General features: G+C 41.3%; 1 protein-coding gene across 7 annotated transcripts in view; it reads right to left on the bottom strand.

Moving 5' to 3' along the window:
• The window catches only part of KIF3A (kinesin family member 3A), an 80,734-nt gene that overhangs the window by 24,946 nt on the left and 32,349 nt on the right, over positions 1-23,439 (bottom strand). Inside the window, exons 10-13 of one of the 7 annotated variants that reach the window (XM_044280823.1) lie at positions 17,611-17,676; positions 2,460-2,468; positions 2,273-2,344; positions 1,843-1,999 (exon numbers count right to left, since the gene is read on the bottom strand). In XM_044280823.1, coding sequence (XP_044136758.1) covers positions 1,843-1,999; positions 2,273-2,344; positions 2,460-2,468; positions 17,611-17,676 — 304 coding nt within the window. The remainder of the gene's footprint in view (positions 1-1,842; positions 2,000-2,272; positions 2,345-2,459; positions 2,469-17,610; positions 17,677-23,439) is intronic. The other 6 variants (XM_044280825.1, XM_044280824.1, XM_044280827.1 and 3 more) reach the window with 6 other exon arrangements.

Here is a 23,439-nt window from a genome sequence, read left to right as displayed (position 1 = left end):
GGGCTCCTTTCAGGTATCATTTTAATAATCTTCATCAACCCTACTGGGAAGGGATGCAAATGAGCTCTTAACAAGCACCGCCTCTAATGCCGCCAGATGCAAGGCAGCCAAGGGCGTAGCTATGGGCTCATGGGCCCTGGTGCTAGAGTTCAGCTTGGGCCCACCCTTCCCTCAGTGCTTTGTGGTCAGGGGCAGGGAAGTACATAGCCTTCGTGCTGCCTGAGGCAAACATTGAAACGTCACTCTCCCATGCCTAATTCTTGACCTAACCCCTTCCCTCCAGCCAGAGGTGTAAATTGACCAGCATGCACTTTCTACAATGCCAGTGTCTTATGTGGCACAAGGGTCTTTGGGCCCCTCAGACTCCTGGGCCCGGTAGCGACTGCTACCCCTGCACCCCCTATAGCTACACCCCTGAAGGCAGCTGTCCTCTGCTCTGCACTGATGAGGGGCAATCACCCTGAAGCAGCTGACTGCAGATGAGATGCTGGCTTATTTAATATTGGAGTCATGTCTCAAGGCCTATTTGAAGGGTAGAACATTGACTTATAGGATAGTTGCCTTTCATGTGGTAGCATTAGAGGCAGAGCTTGTTAAGAGCTCATTTGCATCCTTTTCTTCCCAGAATTCCAGAGGAGCATGTATGGCCTATAAGTGTCCTCACGCTGATTAAGGCGCTCTCTCCCCAAAGAGAGATAGTACCCCCCAAATGTTTTCACCTGAAACATGTCAATATATACTGTGGGCTTTACCTTCGGCAATACAAGGTTACAAGCCACAGTGCAGTGTAAATGTTGAAATTAGCAGAATAACCGCTGTGAACCTGCCAACAATGCAGTCGGAAAAAAAATAACTGCCGATTTTGGGCAGTTTTGGCAGCTGCATTTTTTTGGCCAAATCTGCTGATGGCAAAATTCGAAGCATAAACTGATATGTCATGGATTAATAACCAACAGCACAAGATTCTCTCTAGTGTGGATGAAATTTCTGGTATATCATCCACTTTGCCGCTACTGGAAATGCTGCAGATTTTCCACAATTCCACTGCAGAGAATCCTCAGAACTTACACCATGCATGGCCGCACCCTAACTGGAATTATTTCCAGCTTCAGTTTCTTATCGCTTATAAGTAGTGATGAGTTAACTGATTTGTACAAATCAAATTCATAAAAAATATAAAAATCTTCCTTCCTGAGCAGCGAGCTTGCCCCGCTACTAAAGCGATTTCTCCCTCCTCTTGATAGGACCAGATACCTTTCTTCACCCAGTCAATGTTGCGCTTGCATCGTTGCTCGAGTAGCGGCACAAGCGCAGAGGCTCTGCTGCTACCTAACCAGTGCAGATGCCGATGTGCGTGCAATGGTCACACCTGGAGGTGCAGTCGCATGTACAGTTGACAAGTCGTGTGGTGTCCGAGAAAACTATTATAATCCTGACCATTCTGTTTTCTTTATTAGAGCTCTGTTATTACTGGGCTAAATTGAATGGTAAAAATAAATTAACATAAGGATTCTGATTTATTTTTTTACTGGGCATAATACCATAGCAGGCTAAGATATTCTACCCACCAAAGGGGAGATTTCTTAAAACTGTAGTAAAGGAAGACACGACCAGTTGCAGATAGCATCATACCAGTTCCCCGATTTGATCTTTTAAAGGCCCTATACAAATGGGATTTGATTGGATGCTATGAGCAACGCAAACATTGTGAGGTTGGAAAAAATAAAAAAATAAAAAAGACATATGTCCATGCAGTTTATTACATTTGGATAAAAACCTAAAAAGTCTGGAAATGATGGATTGACCACTGAAAATCAGAACTGCATTGTCTATAATACTCACTGGGCCTTAAGCAGATCTTTCTCCCTCTTCTCCAGCTCTGCCCTAGCTCTATTCCGCTCCTCTTCCTCCATGTCAAGCTTTGCTTCAAGTACTTTCCTTTCTTCATCAATCCGTGCTTGCATCTCTGCCATTTTATCTGGAGACACCTTCTTCTTGCCTATGGGACAAATGTTAACATGACACATGGACCTAGGAACATACGCTGCTACTTATCAAGTGGAAAACCCATCATCACATGGATTAAAACGTATCCAAAAAAACCAAAGCTTGTACTGAAATGTGCACTCATTCAATACAAAAGCTACACAACACACAAGCCATCACCTAAATTGGCGCAGTTAGTAGAAAACTCTGCACCGCAGCCGTGCATCGCAAGATACAGGTTAGGAATTGTAACACTGTAACCATGATGAAAAGGGGCCAGAATCACCTGCTTCAAGAAAACAACGTAGATTTAGCTCGTCTTGGAATTCACAGCAAAACCAGTAATGGTCTTCTAAGACTATGAAGATAAAATCATAGCGGCTCAATGCCAGACTGAGGTTATAAAGCTTTCTTCCTCACACTAGGATTCACAGGGCTGCTTAGAAAAAAGGAGCACAAACCATTACACCAACCTGCTTGTTCTTGCATTAAGTAGTGGTTGCAATAATATCGCAGGTAGGCAGCATTGGCGTGAAGAGGAGAAAAAAACAGAAAGTTACATTACTCAGGATGATTTGTAGCTTGCACAAGGAGCCTATAAAGTTTTCCTTTGGCAAGAACTTAACAGATCATTTGCGACAACTACTTTCTGCGCAGGAAAGCAAATGAGAAGTTAAATAACAGTCCAAAAAATGCAACACAAGCAGGAGCACCTCGTGTATCCAGAGTTAAATGGATGCTCATAGTGTTAAGCTGCATTACTTGGGTTAACCAGAAATTGCACTTTTGCTCTGGATGCCATTACTGGCCAAGCCAAATTCTAAAGCTGTATGTATGCAGTCACTTGACTGTAGACAGGCAGGGAAAATGAAGATTGGGCATTTTGGATTTTAACAAGATTAATGCTTGCCAGTAGAGATATTGAAGGAAAAATGGCTTAGTTGCCCCTAGCAACCAATCAGATCGATCATTTCAGTTTCCAAAAGAGCTCTGAAAAATTAAGGGTGGAATCTGACTGGTTGTTATGGACAACCACATCTGTTTTCCTTTGCACCAATCTTGATAAGTCTCCAACACTGTGTCTCACTCACTCCCCCCCAAAGAATATGAAAACTCTAAACAAGTATGTATGATTGAGGAAGTCATGGGAGATGGCTCCACAGCTATGACCAGATGTTCTCGCATATGTGCATCTTGGGACTTCTAACCCTTGAGAACAAAAGGTGTGTGTGCCCCAGCACATCTGCTATTGGGGGAGTGTCAAGAAGACACCCTCATACACCTAATATCAGTGTTTCTGCTCAACTCCAGTTCTCAAGGCCTACCTGCCAGTCTAAATATGAGAATATCCCACACAATGAGCACCCTGGTAAGTCCTGATGCACTGGCATAATTATATCACCAGCTCAATACTGAGGAAATCCTGAAAACATGACCGGCAGGTGGGCTCTGAGGACTGAGCCTTATATGACTGGATGACTTTCTGAAATCTAAGGGTTTGATAAAAGTTTCATGTATTGTAGCTGGGATCAGCTGAAATGTATTAAGATTGGCATTTCATACGCCAGTCTTAAAGAGGACCTTTCATGGGTCCATACTTTATAAACTACCGTAAGTATCAGGGCATATACGGCATACAGAGGGGGATCTAATAGCGCTTACAATTTTTTCTGGGCACCGCTTTGGCCCCCGTTAAATTCTCCCGCCCTGTATGCTAATTTTCGCATATGAACAGGGAGGAAAAGACTGGCCTGTTTCTCAATGGGAATCTCCTTCTTCCTGGCTGTAGCGCTGTCCAATCGCAGTGGAGAGGGCCACACCCAGGGAGAGAAAAAATAAATAAATCACCTTCTCCCACGCTGTGATGCTCTCCACTGCGATTGCACAGCTCACAGCCAGGAAGAAGGAGATTCCCATTGAGAAACAGGCCAGTCTTCTCCTCCCTATTCATATGCGAAAATTAGCATACAGAGCGGGAGAATTTAATGGGGGGGCCACAGCGGGCGAACGGAGCAGCGCCCAGAAAAAATTGTAAGTACCATTAGATCCCCTCTGTATGCCCTACATATCCTAAAACTTAGTTTACACAGTCTGGACCCATGAAAGGTCCTCTTTAAATTTAAGTGTGCTGCAGTAAAATGGGCCAAATTAACAGGCGCAAACCTCTTTGACCCATCAGCAACTGTCTTAAAGGTAGAAAAGGACATCTACTCCAGCTAGAGTAGGTGAAGATTTGTGCCACATCTTGTAGCGTGTTCTGGCTTAGAACTTAGTAAATTAATTGCTAAGCACCAGCCCCTTTCCAAAATTGGCAATGGGGCTGGAAAAAAATAATCACAATTTATTACACAAATGTGACATATGCAATTTTACATTACTCATCATTAAGGAATCATTAAAAGAAAACTGGACAATGATGTTGGAGGGTAACTGTTATAGTAAATGATGCCAAATCTTTAGAGCATATCATCACTTACAAGTCTTGGGGGTCCAACTGCCAGGCCTCAACTAAGTGGCTCTTTTTCCGTACAGCCTCGTGGCCGCCTCACTAATGCACAACACTTTTTAAATCTACTATTTCACAATTTTTTGCAACGTGCCATGAGGCACAAACTGATATTTCCATCATCTTATCAGCAAACCATCACCATAACGGGAAGTCTGCAGCAATCTAGTAGGCTGAAAAGGAAAAAATAGCTAAAAAAAAAATAAAAACACGCGCAAAAGGTAATATGACATTTATTAATCATTTCCTCCTGAGTGACACGACTGCAAACAAAAAACCTTTGGTTGAACTACTACCTTAAAAAGGCAATATAAATGTGATGAAATGAAACTGAACGGAAGACACTGTACATAACGTTCCGTAATAATGATGAAGCAGAAAAAACAGAAACCAATGTAGATAGATGCACATTGGATGAGTGTCAGCTGATCCCGTTGATGGAGGTATTCTGACCATAAAGCAGAAGTCAGGGGGAAGAATTGGGCAAGTTGGATTTCAACTTGCCCAATCCTTTGTTCCCAAGGGAGATAGGTATCTGGAGGAAAGCTGTTTCTTCTCCCTGGCTGTGACACACTCCGCAGCAACTGGACCACGGCACAGTCAGGGAGAAGGAGACTCCCACGGAGAAACCCTGGAGTCTCCTCCTTCCTGTACCGATGCTTATTATGAATATACTGGGCGCGAAAACTGCAGGGGGTGGGGGGCATGCGGAAAAAACAACAAGGATGGCAGCATCAGAAGAGGGTACCCCTCAAGTAAGGGTACTTAAACAAAAATTCGATGAAAGGTCATCTTTAAGTATTTATTTATTTTAATGTTGAGGATTATGGCTTCCAGCTAATGAAAACCTAAATTCAGCAACTCAGAAAATTTATATATAAATATATTAGAATAAAAAAATGTTCTTAAAACAGAAATCTTAGCCTACTGAAATGTATGTACAGTATCTGCACGCAATACTTGGTTGGGGCTCCTTTTGCATGAATTACTGTATCAATGCTCCGTGGCATGGAGGCGATCAGCCTGTGGCACTGCAGAGGTGTTATGGAAGCCCAGGATGCTTTGATAGCGGCCATAAGCTTGTCTGCATTGTTGGGTCTTGTGTCTCATCTTCCTCTTGACAATACCTCATAAAATCTTTATGGGGTTTGGGTCAGGGAGTTTACGGCCCAATCAAACACAAGCCGCTATCAAGGCAACCGAGGAGTCTATAACACCTCAGAAGTACCTACATGCCACGCCACATTGATACAGTAATTCTTGCAAAAAGGAGCCCCGACCAAGTATTAGGTGCATATACTGTACATGGGATACCCAATTATTTGACGAACTGGTAGGGAACACTCCAGGGAGAGGCATTCGTCTTGCTTTTTTCTTTTAACAAGTAACTTTGTATTCCAGTGTAGAAGAGTGATAAGAATGTATACCTTATATGTAGTTATCTTTCTCTTGAACATCATGATGTTCTGAAATGGTGACTGAAAGCAGCTGAGACTTCAGCTATTTTAACCCCTTAAGGCCCTATTTTACCTTAAGGACTTGGCCATTTTTTGCAAATCTGACCAGGGTCACTTTAAGTGCTGATAACTTTAAAACGCTTGGACTACACCCCTCAAAGTATTCAAAACTGATTTGCCAAACTTTGTTAATCCTTTAGGTGTTCCATAAGAATTAATGGAAAATAGAGATACAATTTCAGAATTTCACTTTTTTGGCAGATTTTCCATTTTAATAATTTTTTCCAGTTACAAAGCAAGGGGTTAACAGCCAAACCAAACTCAATATTTATGGCCCCGATTCTGTAGTTTACAGAAACACCCCATATGTGGTCGTAAACAGCTGTACGGGCACACGGAAGGGCGCAGAAGGAAAGGAATGCCATACGGTTTTTGGAAGGCAGATTTTGCTGGACTGTTTTTTTTTTTTTTTTTTTTTTTTTTACACCATGTCCCATTTGAAGCCCCCCAGATGCACCCCTAGAGTAGAAACTCCAAAAAAGTGGCCCCATTTTAGAAACTACGGGATAGGGTGGCAGGTTAACTCATGCGATATTTTTATAGACCAGGTTGTCACGGATGCGGCAATACCTAATATGTATACTTTTTTTTATTATTTATGTTTTAAACAATGCTTTCTTTTTTTAAGCAAAAAATAATAATATCATGTTTTAGTGTTTCCATAGTCTGAGAGACAATTTTTTGTGACAGTTTTTGTGCGATTACCTTGCGTAGGGTATGATTTTTGTGGGATGAGATGACGGTTTTATTGGCACTATTTTCGGGTGCGTGTGAGACTTTTTGATCGCTTGCCTTTACACTTTTTGTGATGTAAGGTGACAAAAAATGGTTTATTTAGCACAGTTATTAATTTTACATTTTTTACGGTGTTCATCTGAGGGGTTAGGTCATGTGATATGTTTATAGAGCCGGTCGATACGGATGCGGCGAAAAAAAGGTATACATATTAGGTAAGTTTTACACAATAGTTTTAGTGTCTCCATATTCTGAGAGCCATTGTTTTTTCTGTTTTTGGGCGATTACCTTGGGTAGGGTCTCATTTTTTGCGGGATGAGATGACGGTTTTATTGGCACTATTTTGGGGTGCATATGACTTTTTGATCGCTTGCTATTACACTTTTTGTGATGTTAGGTGACAAAAAATTTTTTATTTAGCAGTTTTTATTTTTTATGGTGTTCATCTGAGGGGTTAGGTCATGTGATAATTTTTATAGAGCCAGTCGATACGAACGCGGCGATTATGCAAGTTTTACACAATAACATTTTTTATTTCAAAACAAACAAAAAAAAAATTGTTTTAGTGTCTCCATATTCTGAGCCATAGTTTATTTTTATGGCGATTGTCTCAGGTAGGGGCTCATTTTCTGCAGGATGAGGCGACGGTTAGATTGGTACTATTTTGGTGGGCAAACGCCTTTTTGATCGCTTGCTGTTGTACTTTTTGTGATGTAAGGGGACAAAAAAAAATGGTTTATTTAGCACAGTTTTTATTTTTTACGGTGTTCATTTGAGGGGTTAGGTCATGTGATATGTTTATAGAGCCGGTCGATACGGATAGTGATACCTCATATAATAGTTAGTTATTCATTTACATTGCCCATATGGTCTACTTCATGTTTGGATCATTTTGTGAATGCCATTTTATTTTTGGGAGACGTTAGAAGGCTTATAAGTTTAGATGCAAATCTTGAAATTTTTCAGAAAATTTCCAAAACCCACTTTTTAAAGGGCCAGTTCAGGTCTGAAGTCACTGTGAGGCTTACATAATAGAAACCACCTAAAAATGACCCCATTTTAGAAACTACACCCACAAGGTATTCAAAACTGATTTTACAAACTTTGTTAACCCATTAGGTGTTCCACAAGAATTAATTGAAAATGGAGATTAAATTTCAGAATTTCACTTTTTGGGCAGATTTTCCATTTTGATCCTTTTTTTCCGCTAATAAAGCAAGGATTAACAGCCAAACAAAACTCAATATATATTGCCCTGATTCTGTAGTTTACAGAAACACCCCATATGTGGTCAACAACTGCTGTATGGCCATACGGCAGGGCGCAGAAGGAAAGGAACGCCATATGGTTTTTGGCGGGCAGATTTTGATGGACTGGTTTGACACCATGTCCCATTTGAAGCCCCCCTAGAGTAGAAACTACAAAAAAAGTGACCCCATTTTGGAAACTATGGGATAAGGTGGCAATTTTGTTGGTACTATTTTAGGGTACATATGATTTTTGGTTGCTCTGCATTACACTTTTTGTGAGGCAAGGTAGCAAAAAATAGCTGTTTTGGCACTGTATTTTTATTTTATTTTTACAACGTTCATCTGACAAGTTAGATCATGAGCTATTTTTATAGAGCAGGTTGTTATGGATGCGACAATACCTAATCCAATTTATTTTTTATTTCTCCATATTCTAAAAGCCATAGTTTTATTTTTTGGGTGGCTGTCTTCTGTAGGGGCTAATTTTTTTTCAGTATGAGATGACGGTTTGATTGGTACTATTTTGGGTGCGTTTGATCGCTTGCTATTACACTTTTTGTGATGTAAAGTGACAAAATGGCTTTTTGACACCATTTTTATTTTTTACGGTGTTCACTTGAGGGGTTAAGTCATGTGATAATTTTATAGAGAAGGTTGTTACGGATGCGGCGATACCTAATATGTATACTTTTTTTATTCATTTATTTGTTTTCTACACTAAAAATAAATATTTTATAAAAAAAAATAAGGCAATACCTAATATACTTGCATCCCTGGATCCGATGAAAGCTGTAATGGCACCGGACGGGGTTAAAAGCAGAGTGTGCTTGGCGTGCATGCTGTACCTGCGCTCCCTGGACTTTGTGTGGCTGTCATGGCCCATAACAGGTCGGAACTAGTGTTAGGGACCACTCATTGAGGCGACCTTGACGTGGTGAGTGGCTTATTACGCTTTGGACAAAATGTACACTAATGCCTCATTCAACATCCAGCATAGAGGCAGGGCAGAGTGCTGGTTGCAGAGTGCGATTGCATTTGTGTTTTTGCGTTATTATCCGAGATTTGTCATAGTTTGTGCAGAGCAAGGATTCCTATCTTTTAGTAATGTTATTGAATTTTTATATCTCAAAAGTGTGGTCGGGACGTTATATAGTTTGGTCGTGGGTACTTGCACACTTGCAGCAGAGGATTTCGGCAAGCAATTTCGGCAATCCGGACGCAAACAGATGCATTTGTGAGACGGATCCGGATGCAGAGCCGTCTCACAAATGCATTGCAATTCCGGATCAGTCTTTCCGGTTGTCATCTGGAAAAATGGATCCGGTATTTATTTGTTTCTCATTTTTAAAAGGTCTGCGCATGCGCAGACCGCAAAACCAGATCCGTTTAGCCGGAACACTTGGGGCCAGATCTGGCATTAATGCATGCTGCGGTATTGTCTCCGGCTAAAAAACGTAAGAGGGACTGAACTGATGGATCCTGAACGGAATGCTCTCTATTCAGAATGCATTAGGATAAAACTGATTTTTTTTTTTCCGGTATTGAGCCCCTAGGACGGAACTCAATACCGGAAAACAAAAACGCTAGTGTGAAAATACCCTTATGTCTGTGAGTTACTGTGTATACGCTTGTATTTGTGTTGTTTTTTTTGGGTACTGCAAATCACTGTGGATCATTACAGATTATTGAGTTTCACATTGCTTAATCTTTTAAATTATTTATATTTTTGCATAGATGCTTGTACCTTGTTTTACTGATTTGCACAATATAATTAAATAACCGATCAAACGCTTTTTTGAGGTGTTATATATGTCCACCTTAAGGATCAATAATAATTTGAAATTTTTTCTTTGATCCTTTCTTTTATAGCAAAAAGTATTTTGCTTTATATCCCCGACAACGCGCGTGAAGAAAAGCTGAATAACAATCTACATCTCATAGCAATCATCAGTGAAAATTGCCTTGTATCTGGATACCTTCAGTTTTTCACGTAAGCCCCATTCACTTCTATGGGACCAGAGCTGCATGAAAAACACACAATATAGAACATACTGTGACTTTTCCTCAACGCAGAGATGATGGGTGAAAAATGTGCACAGACCCTTTGAAATGAATGGGTTAGGATTCAGGCCGGATGCCAAGCACTCGCTACACGCATCACATCTGGACGGAAAGCTTGCTTGTGTGAAAGAGGCCTTTAAGGTGCAACTTAATCCACTACGATAATGGATTTCAGTTAAAAAAACAAAAAACAAAACTATGCAACACATAAAAATGTCATGTAGTGAGAGAAGACCAAGCCAACCCACTACAGTCATTTCAACGTTAGTGCTAGTAGTAAATGGTCTGATGAAGGTGGCTGGCCATTACTGTGAAACAGTTCCCAAATAAAAGTAAGCTGCAAGGCTGACTAACGTTGTATTGTGTATTCCATTCCCACCATATAAAGCCATATCAGCATGGCTTCATGAGGGATAAGTCATGTGAAACTAATTTAATCAGATTCTATGAGGAGGTAAGTTCTAGACTTGACAGCGGCGAATCAATGGATGTTGTATATCTGGACTTCTCCAAAGCATTTGACACTGTACCGCATGAAAGGCTAGTATATAAAATGAGAATGCTTGGACTGGGAGAAAATGTCTGTATGTGGGTAAGTACCTGGCTCAGATTGGGTCACTGTCACTAGTGGGGTACCACAGGGGTCAGTATTGGGCCCTATTCTCTTCTATATATTTATTAGTGATCTTGTAGAAGGCTTGCACAGTAAAAAATACATTTTTGCAGATGACACTAGTAACATAGTAACATAGTACATAAGGCCGAAAAAAGGCTTACATCGGCCTGTTATCCCGCAAGTTGATCCAGAGGAAGACCCCTCTCTATTAGCTATAGCCTGTAATATTATTACACTCCAGAAATACATCCAGGCCCCTCTTGAATTCCTTTATTGTACTCACCATCACCACCTCCTCAGGCAGAGAGTTCCATAGTCTCACTACTCTTACCGTAAAGAATCCTTTTCTATGTTTGTGTACAAACCTTCTTTCCTCCAGACGCAGAGGGTGTCCCCTCGTCACAGTCACAGTCCTGGGGATAAATAGCTGATGGGATAGATCTCTGTACTGACCCTTGATATATTTATACATATTAATTAGATCTCCCCTCAGTCGTCTTTTTTCTAAAGTGAATAACTCTAATTTTGATAATCTTTCAGGGTACTGTAGTTGCCCCATTCCAGTTATTACTTTAGTTGCCCTCCTCTGGACCTTCTCCAGCTCTGCTATGTCTGCCTTGTTTACAGGAGCCCAGAACTGTACACAGTACTACATGTGTGGTCTGACTAGCGATTTGTAAAGTGGTAGGACTATGTTCTTATCACGGGAATCTATGCCCCTTCTGATGCAACCCATTATCTTGTTGGCCTTGGCAGCAGCTGCCTGACACTGGTTTTTGCAGCTTAGTTTGCTGTTTATTAAAATTCCTAGATCCTTTTCCATGTCAGTGTTACCGAGTGTTTTACCATTTAGTATGTACGGTTGACTTGCATTTTTCCTTCCCATGTGCATAACTTTACATTTATCAGTGTTAAACCCCATCTGCCACTTATCTGCCCAAGCCTCCAGTCTATCCAGATCCCTCTGTAGTAGTATACTGTCCTCATCAGTGTAAATTACTTTACACAGTTTAGTGTCATCTGCGAAAATTGATACTTTACTATGCAAGCCTTCTACAAGATCATTAATAAATATATTGAAGAGAATAGGGCCCAATACTGACCCCTGAGGTACCCCACTAGTGACAGTGACCCAATCTGAGTATGTACTGTTAATAACCACCCTCTGTTTTCTATCACTGAGCCAGTTACTTACCCACTTACAGATGTTTTCTCCCAGTCCTAGCATTCTCATTTTATATACTAACCTTTTATGTGGTACAGTGTCAAATGCTTTGGAGAAGTCCAGATACACGACATCCATTGATTCGCCGCTGTCAAGTCTAGAACTTACCTCCTCATAGAAACTGATTAAATTAGTCTGACATGACCGATCCCTCACGAAGCCATGCTGATATGGCGTTATTTGCTTATTTCTGTTGAGATGCTCTAATATAGCATCTCTCAGAAAACCTTCAAACAGTTTACCCACAACAGATGTTAAACTTACCGGCCTATAGTTTCCAGGGTCTGTTTTTGGCCCCTTTTTGAATATTGGCACCACATATGCCATGCGCCAATCCTGTGGGACATTCCCTGTCAGTATAGAGTCTGCAAATATCAGAAATAAGGGTCTGGCTATGACATTACTTAATTCCTTTAGGATACGGGGGTGTATGTCATCCGGTCCTGGCGATTTGTCTATTTTAATCTTTTTAAGTCGCTGATGTACTTCTTCCTGGGTCAGACAGGACACTTTTAATGGGGAATTTATTTTTGCATTCTGCATGTCACCTGACAATTTATTTTCCTCAGTGAATACATTGGAGAAAAAAATATTTAACAGCTTTGCTTTCTCCTCGTCGCTCTCTGCGACTCCCCACTCATTACTCTTTAAAGGGCCGACACCTTCAGATTTATACTTTTTAACATTTATATAATTGAAGAACATTTTAGGGTTAGTTTTACTCTCTTTGGCAATTAATCTCTCGGTCTCTAGTTTGGCCGCTTTTATTTGTTTTTTACATGTTCTATTTTTTTCCTTATAGTTTTTCAGTGCTTCAGTGCTCCCCTCCTGTTTCAGTGAATGATATGCTTTCTTTTTGTCATTTATTGCTTTCGTTACAGTTCTATTTATCCACATTGGTTTCTTTTTATTCCTTAACCTTTTATTACCATACGGTATGCACCTCTCACAATGAGATTTTAGGATGTTTTTAAAGATATCCCATTTTGTGGCTGTATTTTTATTTTTGAGGACTTTGTCCCAGTTAGTTTGGCCTATGGCCTCTCTTAGTTGGCTAAATTTAGCTTTTTTGAAGTTTGGTATTTTTGTTCCTCCCTGTAGAAACGCTCTTTTGAATGATAATTGGAAGGTTATTACTTTGTGGTCACTATTTCCCAGGTGTCCCCCAACCTGCACGTCTGTTGTTCTGTCCGGCCTATTGGTTAATACTAAGTCCAGTATGGCCGTCCCTCTAGTCGGGTCCTGAACCAGTTGGGAGAGGTAATTGTCTTTGGTTATTGCCAAGAACCGGTTTCCTTTATGAGATATACAAGTTTCAGTTTCCCAGTCTATATCTGGGTAGTTGAAGTCCCCCATAATAACCACCTCATTATGATTTGCCGCCTCGTCTATCTCGTTTAGTAATAGATTTTCTGTGGACTCTGGTATATTAGGTGGTTTATAGTAAACTCCTATTAGTAATTTATTGTTGTTTTTAGCTCCATGTATCTCTACCCACAGTGACTCCACATGTTCATGTCCCTCATTTATATCTTCGCGGAGTGTGGGCTTTAGACCGGACTTTACATAGAGGCAGACCCCTCCTCCTCCTCTCCGGTTTTGACGATCCTTTCTAAACAGACTGTAACCCTGTACATTAACCGCCCAGTCATAGCTATCATCCAGCCATGTCTCAGTTATTCCCACTATGTCATAGTTCTCCTCACACATCACTAATTCCAGTTCACCAGTTTTATTAGTCAGGCTTCTGGCATTAGTATACATACATTTGAGAGGTTTATGTATATTTTTTACCCTACACCTTTCCTTCTGAACTGTTCTAGTCCCTCCTTCCATTCTTCCCCCAGTCCCATTACTTTGCCCCCGGTCTCTATCTGCACTATCTTCCCGTCCTATAACGTAATTACCCTCCCCCCCAGTCCCTAGTTTAAACACTCCTCCAACCTTCTAGCCATCTTTCTCCCCAGCACAGCTGCCCCTTCCCCATTGAGGTGCAGCCCGTCCCTACGATAGAGCCTGTAGCCGATAGAAAAGTGTGTAAAGTAATTAACATGGAATGGGATAGTATACTGCTACAGAGGGATATAGATAGATTGGAGGCTTGGGCAGAGAAGTGGCAGATCAGGGTTAACACTGACAAATGTAAGGTTATGCACATGGGAAGGAATAATGAAAGTCACCCGTACATACTAAATGGTAAAACACTCGGTAACACTGACATGGAAAAGGACCTAGGAATTTTAGTGAACAGCAAACTAAGCTGTAAAAACAGTGTCAGGCAGCTACTGCCAAGGCCAATAAGATAATGCGTTGCATCAAAAGAGGCATAGATGCCCATGATGAGAACATAGTCCTACCACTTTACAAATAACTGGTCAGATCACACATGGAGTACTGTGTACAGTTCTGGGCTCCAGTGAACAAAGCAGACATAGCAGAGCTGGAGAGGGTTCAGAGGAGAGCTACTAAAGTAATAACTGGAATGAGTGGACTACAGTACCCTGAAAGATTATCAAAATTAGGGTTATTCACTTTAGAAAAAAGACGACTGAGAGGAGATCTAATTACTATGTATAAATATATCAGGGGTCAGTACAGAGATCTCTCCAATCAACTATTTATCCCCAGGAATGTGACAAGGGGACATCCTCTGCACCTGGCCATTTTTTCCACAGAATCATAGTGACATAAAGCTGTCAGTACGATTCTGTAGAAATAAGGTCAAGCAGAGGCAAATAGCATTATAAATCATGATAAATACTAGAGAGGGGTCGTTGATCCAGGGAGTTATTCTTATTGTCTGTTTGGAGTTGGGAAGGAATTTTTTTTCCCCCTTAAGAGGGGCAAATTGGCTTCAACCTCACAGTTTTTTTTTTTTTGCTGTCCTTTAGATCAACTTGCAGGATGACAGCCCGAACTGGATGGACAAATGTCTTTTTCGGCCTTATAAACAGTTACTAGGTTACCACTAAAACCAGTTAAAATTATAGTAAAATTTGTGCTAAAAAGACATTTGCACCAAACTTCCCCCTGACATTACAAATATTAGCTCTAGGCTTGAGAAATAAATTCCATATGGATGAAAGGCGCCTCTTTATGGAGTTGACAACACTAAAAAGCTCAGTTCACATTTTTTGCATCTTTTTGACACAGCTGTTTTTCCTTTTCGGTCAAATTTATCGTTAAAATAGGATGTAAGTTGTCTGGGGGCTAAGCTGCAGTAAACCAGCTTGGCCATGGTACACAGCTGTCAGCTGTGAGTTAGTTCCAGTCCCACAGCCCCTGCTATCAGCCGATTTGTGGGGGTGTCGGAACGTCACTGATCTGATACTGATGACCAGCCTTAAAATAGGTTAGCAATACTGAAGTCCTAGAAAACCCCTTTAAAGGAAATGTGTCACCGATTTTTTTTTTACTTAAAAACAAAAAACATCTCTCTTTTTAATCATTTATAATTTCTGATTGCAGATTAAATTTTTTATTCTGTTTTCTGAACATGATTATGGGGGTGGCTATCTTTCTTGAGCTAACAGCATTTCGAAAGCATTAAGAAAATTGCTTTACAGCAGCCCCGTGGTCCATAGACACAATGGTCTGGAGGGGACCTCCCTGACTTCTATGGGAGAGTTTTCTGGGCATGCATTCTGGTGCATTCCGTTTCGTTCAGTTTTGTCCCCATTGACAATGAATGGGGACAAAACTGAAGCGTTTTCCCCTGCTATTGAGATCCTATGATGGATCTCAATAGCGGAAATGGAAAGCACAAGTGTGAAAGTAGCCTTAGCTGTGACTATCACCTATTATGAATGGTGGATACTGTGTTATCTATACACAGAGGTGATATTACAGGCAGGAGTAGAATAATATATAACTGCAGTAAAGTGATCTGTACAAACCAACAAGTGGCGCCAATTATTAGACATAGTGGCCAGTGCAAAAACTGCAAGATTTTATCTTTCTGTTCAAATATAAATATAGTGACATGGATATTTAAAAATAACAAATTTTTTTTTAAAATATATGTTAAACATAAAAATTTCTGATGACACTTTCCCTTTAAGGGCTCCAAACGGATGCTGTTTTTGCGGATCCGACATCTTGTGCCACAGTGATCAGATGTTATAAGAGGCCACTGTGCTCCAGTGAGAGACGCAGCCTCTTCCTAGGCCAGTGACCTCACGTTCATCGGCCACATGTCCTTGAGGCAGCCAAGTTCTATTCAATACCAAGCACAGCTGATGTACAGTGCCCGGTGCTGTACTTAATTCTGCTGATCTGCAGGGTGCTGGGAGTCAGCCCCCACCAATCAGATATTGATGACCTATCCCAAGGTTAAGTCCTCAACATTTCACTCCTGGGAAACCTCTTACTTGATTATGTCTGAGGAACAACCACATACAACATTTTGAAGAAAAATGCATTGCGTTTTTCCCCTTTACAGAGTAGGTTCCCCTTTGAGGATCATTATGTAAATAAATTACATTATATTTTACTGATCCAGAGTTAGGCCATGGGAACGTTTCTGAGGGCAGACAGCAAACTTCTGTGATCGACCCGGTTGTAAGACATGCTCAGCCGATCATTTGACATTAGGCTCAACTCCTTGGTCTGCCAGTTCAGTCTGGCAAGTTGCTGGTGGGCTCATTTGTACGGGATCTTTAACTTACACAGTTTAAAAAGCGACCAATATCTAGGGCTATAACTTTGATGGATTATCCTATCAGGTCATCAATGTTATCAAACCAGACACCCCCTTTACTTATGCCCCATTCACACGTCAGTGTTTGGTCAGTGATTTCCATCAGTGATTTTGAGCCAAAACCAGGTGCAGCTCTAAACACAGAAGACGTGCAGATCTTTCCCTTATTCCTCTATCTCTGTGAGGCTCCAATCCTGGTTTTGGCATGGAAATCGCTGATGTGTCAATGAGGCTTTATCGGTGTGTCAGTCAACGAGTGCCGACTGTCCAGAAGCAGTCAAGCTCTGGACTACTATATAGGTCGTAACTCCGGATCAGTAAATATAAAAATGTTAAATAATGGCTAGGCTTTATACATACACATTATTATAACATGTGAACTATAAAATTACATTAAAGTGTAAACAGATGCTTAAAAAAAGAAAAGGGAAAAAGCCAAAGAAAGGAAAGGCGACTGCTGGGAAAAAAGGGAGGAGTTTATTTAAAGCTGCACTCCCACAAAAAGGTTTATTCTCTAAACCATTATAAAAAGGTACATAGTGAAGGTAATCTTACTGGCGGCTGCAGTTGTGAGTATTCCATTTCCTTCTGATCCTCAGCTGTGTCATGTGACCAACATGCCGACTCCAGCTGACCCAGCATCTTATGTGTGGGCAGGAAGTCAGTTACCCTTTTCATTCCAATGAGAACCCCAATGTCCGTTTTAAAGGAATGAACAGAAACTGACTTCCTGTCCACACATAAGGCGCTGTGTCTGTTGACGAGTCACCTGTAAGAATATTACCTTTACTAAAATTTACATAATGCACCATTCTAACAGGCCAGAGAATAGAATATTTTTCGGGGGGTGCTTCTTTAATAGCATTCAAAGGTTTTGGCTGTGAAACAAAGTGCTTGCGGTATGAAAGCATGCATTAGGGTTTCATCTGTATTGCTTTGAATGCAGGCAGCAGTGCAGCAACTCAATGGGATGCATAGGGCATGGAAAAGCAAGAGCTCAGAGGCTGCCACTCACTAGGTAGGAGCTTCTCCACTGGTCTCTCTATCACTGTGGAGTCTGAGCTGCTACTGCTGCTACTGCCTGGAAAAAAAGAGACGGCCCCAGAAGAATACATGGATAACACACAACATGAAAAGACAAGAACCGATACAGAAAGATCAAGAACATACATACACATATACATATGTCCATACAATCTGCCATTGTGATGGTCGCTTCACTGAACCACAAATCACAGTTGATTTCAGTCAGACATCTTCATGGATCTATATCAAATTCCACCAATAACACACTTTTTTTTTTACTGTAATATCACTTTGCCCTTTAGGATAGGGCTTCTGAAACTTTAGATTCTGGCGCCTCACCAACCAAATCATAGTGAAGCTTGAGCCTCATGAAGAGGTCAACACTGAAGCCAAAAATGGCGGTGTAGGAGCAATGGTCCTACAATGCACCATAAAAGTGCCAGCCACAGAGCTCTCATTGCAAGTCATAGGGTCTCACTGTCAGCCACTGTCCCCCACCACCAACCACAGTGTTTGCCGTGCCCCTAGCCAGCAGATCGTTTACCATTTTACATTACTAGCCCTTCTGACACAAGGAGGAAAGGTACTTCTGTAAAGAATGCCGGCCTGGATGAAGTGATCTCAGGTGGAGCATCTATGCTAGGACAGAAGCTTTAGGTCCTAAGAAAAGAGGACTGTCTTATCAAGAACTGTGGGGAGCCTCATCAGTGAGATCACCTCACACTTTAAGAAGCACTGCTTTAGACGTATACTGTACACTGCTGATGTTGTGGCTGCAAACATGCAATACTCCAGTTAAGGGCTCATGCATATTACCGTATGTATTTTGCGATCCGCAAAAAATACGGATGGCATCCGTGTGTATTCTGTATTTTGTGGAACGGAATAGCTGGCCCCTAATACAACAGTGCTATCCTTGTCTGTGATGCGGACAATAATATGGCATGTTCTATTTGTTTGAAGAACGGACATGTGGAAATAAGGAATGCATTGGGGCAGTACGGATGCGGTCGGGGCAGCTTGTGAGAGCCTTCAAACGGAACTCACAAGCGGAGCTCCAAACGCTAGTGTGAAAGTAGCCTAACTTGGCAAAAAATAACGGAATGGACACAGAAAGAAAATACGTTTGTGTGCATGAGCCCTTACTGTGATGATGTAATGTCACATAGCATCACCATATAACTATCCAGGGAAGACACAATTTCTCAGGTTTTACAATTATCCGTCTTCTGTAGTGCTCTTTAAGCCCCCCACATCACCGCCACCACCAGTCTGGGCAGGGTTCATTTACATAGGAAAGGACAACACTCCTTCTTTGGTCAACTAGTGCTTGGGTTGTACGGCGACATGGGGGGCACGTCTGAGGGCTCTTATACTGGGCTAGAATTGAGAAAAGAATCTTGAATTTAAACAAGACCTAGTCTGAATCCGAGTAAGGCCTCTTTCACACCAGACAGTTTTGAGCAAACGCATAGCATCCGAACTGAATCCTGACCCATTCATTTCAATGGATCTGTGTACACGTATTTCACGCATTTCTGCTTTCAGGAAAAAACGCAGCACGTTCTATATTCTGCATTTTTTCACGCAGCTCAGGCTTCATAGAAGTGAATGGGGCGTTTTTTGAGGGAAACAAATATATTTATATTGCACATACAGGCGTTTGTCTTTTATTTATTTTTTCGTTAACTTTATTAACATGACAATATCACCCAGACAGACAGACAGCCAGCCATTTTATATATCCCCTGGAAACACACAGTAGTTGTTGTAATAGCCACAATGGATTCCACCATCAGTGTCCTGTATGCTGCCCGAGCACATGTACATCATGTAACATAGTTGTTTCCTTAATGTCAGTGGAGTGTCACATAACTGATGCCATGTTTCAGTTAGGCCATAGATGCATTGGACGGAACTGACGGATACATGGGCTATACCAGTGGTGATGAACTTATGGCACGGGTGCCAGAGGCAGCACTCAGAGCCCTCTCTGTGGGCACCCGCACCCTGGAAAAAGTCTATGGTGTACCAGTATGCCTTAGACTTTCCCTGTCATTCATAAGCGCAGGGTGCGCTCTGAATGGCACAGGCAGGCATTGAATGTGGGCAGGCTAAATGATAAAGTACATGGAAGATATACTATATTGGACTGTAGTATTCAGGTAGCTTGCCGTGTTGGCACTTTGTGACAAATAAGTGGGTTTTGGGTAGCAGTCTGGGCACTTGGCCTCTAAAAAGGTTCACCATCACTGGGCTATACCATTCTGCTGTGCAGATAAGGGTTAACAACCTGACAAAGATATGGAAGCAAAATTTGAAATGCATGTATATTTGAAAATTGTATACATTTTCCATTACATAAATAAACAAAAAAAATAAAAACCATAATACCTTTAAAGTAAACCTTTCCCGACCACCCAACGTAAATTTACATTAGTGGCCAGGAATTTAAAAATGGTACCCGCTCGCGAGCAGAGTGGGCACCATAGCCGTCGGGACATTTAACCCTCCGTAATGAACAGAAGCTGCTGTACATTAGTTCCTAAGCCCCTGCCTGTGGCAGGGCTCCATAGGAACATATGGGGTCATTTATCAAACTGGCGTAAAGTAGAACTGGCTTGGTTTCCCATAGCAACCAATCAGATTCGACCTTTCATTTTCCAAAGGGGCTGTGAAAAATTAAAGGTGGAATCTGATCGGTTGCTATGGGCAACCAAGCCAGTTCTACTTTACACCAGTTTGATAAATGACCCCATATGTTCCTATGGAGCCCTGCCACAGGCAGCTTCTGATTATACCCTATAGGAAAAAAAAATAATCTAAAAATTCAAATCACCCCTCTTTCCAAATGTAAATAAAAATATGTCAATATAAAAAACATACATCATGGGCATCGCTGTGTGTGAAAACACACATACTATTGAAATATAAAAATATTTTTCCCAACCTGCAAATGGCAAAATGGAAAAGTCAAAATGGACGACTTGAAGTTCTTTGGTCGCTTCAGCTCCCCAAAAAAATTTAATTTAATAAAAAGTGATCAAAAAGGGTATACGCATCCCAAAATGGTATCATTGAAAAGTACAGATCGCCCTGCAAAAAATTAGCCCCCACACAAGTCTATAAACATAGCTACAAAAAAGTTATAGGGGTCAGAATATGGCGATATAAAAAAAAAAAAAAAATTTAAAATTATTATTAAGTATAAAAACACAAGCAAAAACGATATATATGTGGTATTGCCGTAAACCTCCTGACCTGGAGACTGGTCAGTTTTACCGCATAGGAAATGGTGTTAAAAAAATAAAATAAATAATAATAACAATAATAATAATATGCGGCGGAATGTTATTTTTTATCATTCTACCCCATTTGTGGGAAAAAAAAAAAAAGTTATGGCTTTGGGAGGGCTGGGAGTAACAAACGGAGACAAAATGGAAAATTGTCCAGTCATATTAAGGGGTTAAATGGGATTTGCTGATGATCCAAACTTAACACCTACATAAATATCCACACGGTATCATGGTATAACAAAATCTCTAATTTTATTTGTTAAAAAATGGCGGATCACATATGACAAGCGGGCCACGGAGCCAAAGGTCTTATATGCAGAAGTGACAATGTATTATTATAGCACACGTGTTACACATAAGGAGGTCTAGGCACCTAAGAGCATTACCAATATGATGTAGTCCGGCTAGTTAATAGAACAAACAAAAGCTAAAACATAAGTACTTGTGTAGGAGAGCATATGCAAACAACTAGCTACAACATACAATTCATACCATTAATGGCCATTCCCATTAGAAGAAGCCTGTTACACTGGTCTGCATGGCGAACCAACTGTAAGTTGTTTGTTTGCATTTGCTCTCCGTCATGAGTACAACGAATCCTGGAAAACCCCTTTAAGATATGAGCTAACTGTTGGCTAAAACCTAATGTCTCAGGTTCCGTGGGTCATCTATTGCTGGTTTCTCTCTCAGGTCTTAGGTGACCTTATAAAGGACCAAGCCACATCTCCCACTGAAATGTCCATCTGTTGGCTGAAGAGGCAGAATCAGATAGCGTGTATGTTTGTTGAGCCCCCAGCGATCAGATAGTGACACAATCTGATGCTTCTTTCTAATTCTGGAAAACCCTTTTAAGGCTTTCTTAAAATTTTAGAGGAGCCACATATTTTAGATGTTCGAAAGGTTTCTTTTCATCTGGATTTAAAGGTTTTCAGAGATTTTGATACTGATGACCTATCCTCAGGATAGGTCATCAGGATCTGAACGGTGGGGGTCAGACACACAGGACCCCGCCAATCAGCTGTATGAAAAGGCACTGGTGCTCCTGTGAGCGTCGCTGCCTTCTTGCAGCTTACCAACCACAGCGCTGTACATTTTATAGCGCCTGTGCTTGGTATCACATTCAGCCCTATAGAAGTGAACAGCTGTTTTTGTTTTAAAAAAGGTTTACCACAAAGCTTGTCCACCTCACTCCACAACTGGAGGAGGGAGGAGATTGACTAGAGTGTGTGTGATGCCACTCCATTCAAAGTCTATGGGACTGATGGACACAAAATACAGCACTCAGCTGTTTCCATTGGCTACATAGACACTAAGCGGAGTGGCATCATGCATGCTTGATTGGTGCTCTAGTCCAGAGTTCCCAACTCCAGTCCTCAGGGCCCACCTACCAGTCAGGATTTGAGAATATCCCACAGAATGAACATCTGTGGTAAGTCCTAAGGCATTGACACTAATTATATCACCTGCTCAATACTACGGAAATCCTAAAAACATGACTGGTAAATGGGCCCTGAGGACTGGAGTTGAGGAACACTGCTCTAGTCAAACACCTCCTCATTGCTGGGGGAGCTCAGAACCCCTGTTCTAGTAACCAACGATCATACATGTATTCCATTGTGGGGAAATCCTTTGATAAAGAACTTTCCTTTACACAAACTTAAGCAGATGTATCATAAGGTAATGCAACTATGTACATAGATCTGACATCTACCCCGCACAGTAGGAACTGTCCACATGAGTAGGTAGAGAGCAGTTTACGGCTGCGGTATAAGGCCCCTTTCACACGTGCGAGTATTACGCACGGATGCGCGAGTTGAACGCATTGCACCCGCACTGAATCCCGACCGATTCATTTCTATGGGGCTGTTCACATGAGCAGTGATTTTCACGCATCACTTGTGCGTTGCGTGAAAAATCACAGCATGCTCTATATACTGCGTTTTTCACGTAACGCAGGCCCGATAGAAATGAATGAGGTTGCGTGAAAATCGCAAGCATCCGCAAGCAAGTGCGGATGCGGTGCGATTTTCACGCACGGTTGCTAGGAGACGATCGGGATGGAGACCCGATCACTATTATTTTCCCTTATAACATGGTTATACGGGAAAATAATAGCATTCTGAATACAGAATGCATAGTAAAATAGCGCTGGAGGGGTTAAAATAAATAAATACATTTAACTCACCTTAATCCACTTGATCGCGCAGCCGGCATCTCCTCCTGTCTTCATCTTAGCTGTGTGCAGTAACAGGACCTGTGGTGATGTCACTCCGGTCATCACATGGTCCATCACCATGGTAAAAGATCATGTGATGGATCATGTGATGGATCATGTGATGGATCATGTGATGACCGGAGTGACGTCACCACAGGTCCTGTTACTGCACACAGCTAAGATGAAGACAGGAGGAGATGCCGGCTGCGCAATCAAGTAGATTAAGGCGAGTTAATTTTTTATTTTTATTTTTTAACTCCTCCAGCGCCATTTTACTATGCATTCTGTATTCAGAATGGTTATAAAG

This window comes from Bufo gargarizans, chromosome 2 (genome assembly GCF_014858855.1).
Source record: "Bufo gargarizans isolate SCDJY-AF-19 chromosome 2, ASM1485885v1, whole genome shotgun sequence".
NCBI classification, from domain to species: domain Eukaryota; kingdom Metazoa; phylum Chordata; class Amphibia; order Anura; family Bufonidae; genus Bufo; species Bufo gargarizans.
The sequence above is the reverse complement of the archived record's forward strand: the minus strand, read 5'-3'. Positions and strand labels throughout refer to the sequence as shown.